The sequence below is a fragment of the Phytophthora sojae genome (genome assembly GCF_000149755.1).
Source record: "Phytophthora sojae unplaced genomic scaffold PHYSOscaffold_6, whole genome shotgun sequence".
In the NCBI taxonomy this organism is placed as follows: domain Eukaryota; phylum Oomycota; class Peronosporomycetes; order Peronosporales; family Peronosporaceae; genus Phytophthora; species Phytophthora sojae.
This window is the reverse complement of record NW_009258120.1, coordinates 3762894-3768893: the sequence shown is the minus strand read 5'-3', so window position 1 is coordinate 3768893 and position 6000 is coordinate 3762894. Positions and strand designations below refer to the sequence as shown.

General features: G+C 47.7%; 1 protein-coding gene across 1 annotated transcript; it reads left to right on the top strand.

The window, feature by feature from the left end:
* Positions 1–1842: 1842 nt before the first annotated feature.
* PHYSODRAFT_286740 (hypothetical protein) lies at positions 1843–2517 on the top strand (the record flags this gene model as incomplete). Its single annotated transcript, XM_009533229.1, has 1 exon — positions 1843–2517. One exon carries the CDS (start codon positions 1843–1845, stop codon positions 2515–2517), a length of 675 nt encoding a protein of 224 aa, XP_009531524.1.
* Positions 2518–6000: the final 3483 nt, after the last annotated feature.

Here is a 6000-nt window from a genome sequence, read left to right as displayed (position 1 = left end):
ACTTTTTATTCCTAGGTGAGGGTATTCCTGTCGTAGGGTGTATCATGGGGTGGTACACCGTACTGTACCACATATATGATACGGATTGGTGTAGTCTTTTGGTTGCACAGCCCTTGGATGGAATTCGTGCAGACAACGGTATATACCTCGGTAGCACCGAAAAGGACAACGTATAGTTGATATAATACCGTAAGAGATGTGGGTCATGATGTAGGTAATGATACTGATATTAAAATAATTTGCCATGGTAGTATTGAGACCCATCTCGCGAATGTTGACAAGCACCCGAGCTCCATTCTATTCAAACGAACGGCACTAGCAGGTCTGAAAGCTGGCTCTGAAAGCTAATGTGATCGTTAAATAAGAAATGCGGCAAGAAAACATGAATAGGCCTGTTTAGTGCAGTGCACTAAACAGGTCTAAACATGAACAATAGGGGCTGGTGTCCTGGTTAGACTACTCCAGACATCCTGTTCAAAATGGACTTTTCCTATCGTTAAGCACCCGCGAACATTCATATTTATTATGACTATTGAGGGGTGATGGCAATAATTACTTGGCTTTGCATTGGACTGTCATTCAGAAATCGTACCTTTATATTCCTGGTGAGAGGGTATTTCTCACCTAGGGATTACTACTGAGGGGATCGTCTGTACAGTAGTATTTTTGCCGCTCCGTTACAAAAACCTTGCGTCGCCCCGTTTCACTGAAACGTCCGGTACAGAACCTGGACCTGAATACACCTGGAACTTTCAGGCACACCTTCTACGAGCCCTGGGGAGAGCCGGGCTCCTGGGCTCTTGAGTTCAATAGGTTAAGTGAAAGGAGCCCTCCAGAACTGTGAGCCCTCGTTAAGGGGCTCCCCCTCACCTGTGTTAAATATCTCGCTGATGATTGGCCGTCATTGAAGTATCTCCAGGTTCTAACTGAAAAGGCATAGGAAAGAAGGCTTCTCCTTGAGGGGAAGGAAGGACTATCGGCGACGCTGGGGTGGCCTCGGAGCGGCTGTACACATATGAGCGGCGCGAGATCTTCTAGTGTGGCGATCTTTGAGCTCGATCTTCTAGCGTGGCGCATCGATCACGCGAAGTTGCTCGCCTTAAGTCTAGGTAAAATTGGCCAATCAGATATTACTATGAAGAGCCCGTCATAGATTTGAAGCTAAATTTGGGGAGCCCTGGAGGGGAGCCAATGGGGAGCCCGAACCAGGGCTCCTTGATCTCGTACTTACCATGAGGGAGCCCATTTTGTGCGACTTTTGGCTCTCGTTTTAGGGGGAGCCCACTTTTGAAGTAGACGGGCTCGGGCTCGTAGAAGGTGTGCTTTCAGGTGTATTCAGGTCCAGGTTCTGTACGGACGTTCCTGATGGGTTTTCGGCTCGTTATTGGTACAAAAAACCATGTGCGTCAAAAAGACCACTCGCTCCGGGTTGGTCGTTACAGTACATTTGGCGTCGGCGTAGCAAGCGTCACAGACGATGATCTTTGACACACGATGCCAAGCCGCCGTTGATACGGAGTGCGTCTTCACTGGATGCACGCTTCCGTCGAACTCAAGGACAAGTCTGCGTTCGCACAGACATTTTGAAATCGGATGTCCACGAAAACCATATACCGACGAGATTTTATTTGTACACGAAGTTAAGCTGATACCGGCATCAGTGCTTAATGACAACAGAGCGACTCGAAACAACATCAAACATGTGGGATTGGCTCTTTCAGATGGGCTCCGTAGATTCCGGAGCCGGTGTGCTGTAGCCTCGCTGCTTCTCGATCTCGCGGAACTCATCATATCCATTTCTCATTTTCCTGCCAAGTTTTCAGGTCCTGAAACCACGCCACCATGCAGTTCGGGTTCATCCTACTCGTTCTTGTGGCAGTTCTGCATGGCAGCAGCAATGTTGTCTCAGCCTCCATCAGCGCGGACGCCACGCTGGGCCGGGTCGGCGTCGCTTCGGTTGGTGGCAAGGGTGCCAGATCCTTGAGGACCAGCGAGATTGGTGCTCACGGATACGGTACATCAGGCGATGAAGAGAGAGCGGGCAACGCCGTGTATGAAAAAGCTTTCGCATTTATCGCTCGGGTGTTTGGATCGGGGAAGCCGGCTGAGTCTACTACTACGTCGGGTGTGACCAAAACGGTTGCATCAGCTCCGACATTGGAAGCACTGAAAGCTGAAGGTGAAGCGATGGAGAAGCTGATCAGGTCGAGACCAGAGTCTAAAATGGATACCGCTTTTGGTATCAGCGTCAGAAATGCCGAAAAAAAGCTTAACCTCAACCAGTTCAAGTATATGGACGAGCGGGGTGCGACTCCTGACGATGTGTTCACGTTTCAAAAACTCAAACCAGAAGTTGCGAGTGCAATGAGGAGCAAAGAGTTGGTGGACAAATTGGATGATGTACGATATGGACAGTATGTGATGTGGTTCAGGTACTTTAAGTACTACAAGCAGGCTCACAAAAAGTGGACGAGCGAGCTGGCAACACCCATACTGAAAAAACCAGCTGCCGCTTGATACTGGAAAGCATTACCAGGACAGTTAACCGGTCGTAACGAAATCTGGAGATTTTAGGAGGAATCGGGTTTGGTTTTGCGTGCTAAAAATTTCCTGTAATTTCTGTGCTGCAGACGCTGGTAGTCGTGTGGGGATAATATCATCAAGTTTTTTTTGTGTTTTTGTTTTTTTTCTTGAAGACTGTATTGTCATTTACTACTACTTAGTAAAGTAGGTAGCAGTAGCTTACTAGTGCTGTCTACCGATAATATCATCAAGTACTACTTAAGTAGTACATACTGCAACTACAGTAGAGGCTGGAGTAGGACTGGTAAGACACGACCGCATACACTTGAGCCTTCCAATCCATTTCCCATGTTTTACTTTACATGCACAGTGTGTACATCCCGAGTAAATTTGATAGACTGTCCCTTAATTTAAACTACCAAGACACTACTTGGGTGTGAAGAGGTCGTCTATTTACGTTTAGCGAGAAATATAGAGTCCTGGAATCGCTGTAGGATGTTCCGAATCGAATAATGATCCTGCAACCCCTTATCGCTACTACTGGCCTTCATTTCGTTCTCTAACCTGGTGGTCAAGTGTTGCGGAATATCTGCTCTCTGGAGCACTGCGTCTGTTTGTCTTGCCAATTGACGTGATTTCACCAAGGCTCTTGCGGCTTTGGTTCTCTTACCAGCATTCCAGCACGTGAAACTGGCGGCGCTATACAGCCGCGAGTACTCGGAAAGGCGTCGATAGTAGTGCACGGTGTGACAACTGGTCTCTAGAGATTGGCTATCTCCATCTTATATTTCATTCCCGTGTGCAAAGCCGACTGCTTCGATTTTGGGTGGGAAACCGCTCAACGCTCCTCTCCTACACTTGCCATCCACAGCATATCCGTCATATAGGAGGAGATGCCAGTCTTCCATTGCAACCGGTCGATCAGAAGAAATGATTGCTGTGAAGGCAGCATGGCATTGGGCCACACGAAATTCTTGTGCTTGCGTGCGAGGATATGAGGTCATTCCTCGGATGACGGCTTTTGTTTGAAAGTTGGCAGAGTTCCATGCCCTACGTTTGACCTCTTGAACAGTAAATTGGACCCCATCGAAGATTTCTCGATTGCGAGTTGACCACAACGTGCACTGAGTGCACGATGTACTACTTAGCCAGATTATTTGCAAGGCGTTTTAATATTCGTCGCCCCAGTCATCAATACTTTTGGTAGCTTCAGCAAGAAAACTGCTGATGCGGACGGTGCCGTGCCAGAACCAAGACACTTGACTTCTCTTGCTGCGCTTGGAGTGATTCGAAAGCGCCAGGACGATTATGCAGAGCTCACCGAGTGGCCCTCTCTAATCGGTAAGCTGTCGATTGAGCCTCTGACGTTCTCCATTATTGAACCCATCAATTTTGAGCTCTGCCAGCAAGCTGTACTGCTGTTTTCCTAAGGAATTTATTGAGAGCGCTAAACATGGATATGCCGTTACGATTTGCTACGAGCCCGTCTTGGTGGTGTGGCGGAATGAACTTAATGTAGCTCGCATGGTCTTAGAAACTTTCCGCTTTTAGTAGTAAACCGAGAAGCACGCCGAGACGTAATGTATAATGCGATCAGTAGGATCAGAACTACATCTATTTTTTTTTCTTCTTACGTGAAGTTCATAAAACGATAACAGGCTCGTTTCCGTTGTAATACTTGCATTTTTCCTTTCAATCAACGCCTCCAAAACTTAGGTACGAAAAAAACAACAACAGGCCCATTTAGTCCGCCAAAATGGCCACGTCATTCGCTTGCGCCGTTCTACGTGCGTCCCCCAATATACCAATGACCGATTTCAACGGTGGGCACCCTCGTATCGTCACCAGAAAATGCGCGTTACATGTTCCGAGATCGGGTGCAGTCACTAGAATGAACGAATCCGAGATCTTGGCCTCATCTCGCAGCAGAAACTCAATGTTGTCCGTGGTTTTGCCCAGGGACAGAGCCCAGCTATCCTCCGTGCCCTCGAAACCACACGAAATCCACTCGCCATCCCGACCGACTGGCAGGAAAAACTCAAGTGCGTCCTCGGGAAGCTTCGCCTTCACTGCTATGGCGTGCCGTAGTGTCTGTAGCGATTTTGTCACATCCACACGGACAGTGCCAGGGTCCGTGGTCATTTTTTTGGCGGACTAAATGGAATGGCTTCAATGACTTTTTGTTGTTTCTTTCGTAACTACGTTTTTTGAGGCGTTGATTGAAAGAAAAAAATGAGAGAGAGCCACTCGGTGAGCTCTGCATAATCGTCCTGGCTCTTTCGAATCACTCCAAGCGCAGCAAGAAAAGTCAAGTGTCTTGGTAGTTTAAGGGACAGTCTATCAAATTTACTCGGGATGTGCACACTGTACAAGTAAAGTAAAACATGGGAAATGGATTGCAGGCACAAGTGTATGCGGTCGTGTCTTACCATTCCTACTGTAGTTGCAGTATGTACTGTTATAATACTACTACTTAAGTAGTACTTGATGATATTATCCCCACACGACTACCAGCGTCTGCAGCACAGAAATTACAGGAAATTTTTAGCACGCAAAACCAAAACCGATTCCTCCCAAAAAGTTACTTGCAGATATCCCACCTCGATCGATGGAAACTGGCCCCAGGATATTTCGCTGAAACTTTACAGATGACTGGAACCGCTTTTTGCATCGGGTTGTCCGCTACGCTCTCAAGTCAAACTTGTTGCATGGATGAAGAGCGTCTATGAGCTTAGGAAAAAGATTAAAAGGACCTCGCGGCGAGACATTGGCGACGAGTGTTTTGCCGCGGTGGGGGCAGCAATGACGTCAGTGTTCCAGACCTGGAATCTGAGCAGAAATGAATGGCTGCAAACGGACAGCGCCGAGTTTGTAGACAAGATGCCCGACTGGGTTTGAGCACTCGGCCAGATAAACCCCAGCGCACTCGGTAGGCACTTGCGCTTCTTGTACGACGACGAGGAAAACAATGAGTTCGATCTTCACGTTCTCGCTGTAGTCGTAAGCCTGAAGCAGTCGAACTAATCCGGCAAAAAAGTAAGCTGCATCGAGTTCTCGTATTTTCGGTCTCGGCTGCAATGGCTCTATAGTTTTTTGTTTTGTTTCGTTTTTTGCTGCTCTCACAGGAAGTTCGAGCAATGTGGTGACGGCGTACGCACAAGGTGGGTAGATTACAAGGTCAGCCAAGTAATGTAGAGCGAATTCACTGACGGTTGCGATTATCTTGTATAAGGTTGCCAACAAGGATGCGTGGACAAGACTTGCCGTGGTGGCCAGAAGTTGGCTGCCGTTCGGAGCATCTTGGAGGCGCCCAGACGGCCATAAAAGCAATAAAATAGGAATGTCAGCATTTTTTCGCGCGTTTGTACAGAATCTCTCGTTTATTTTGCTTCAACAAGCTCATAGGTCCGCAATTCACGAGAACAAGGTAGATGCACCTAGTGCTTTCAATTGTCGGAGGCTCGAAAAGCTTGTAAG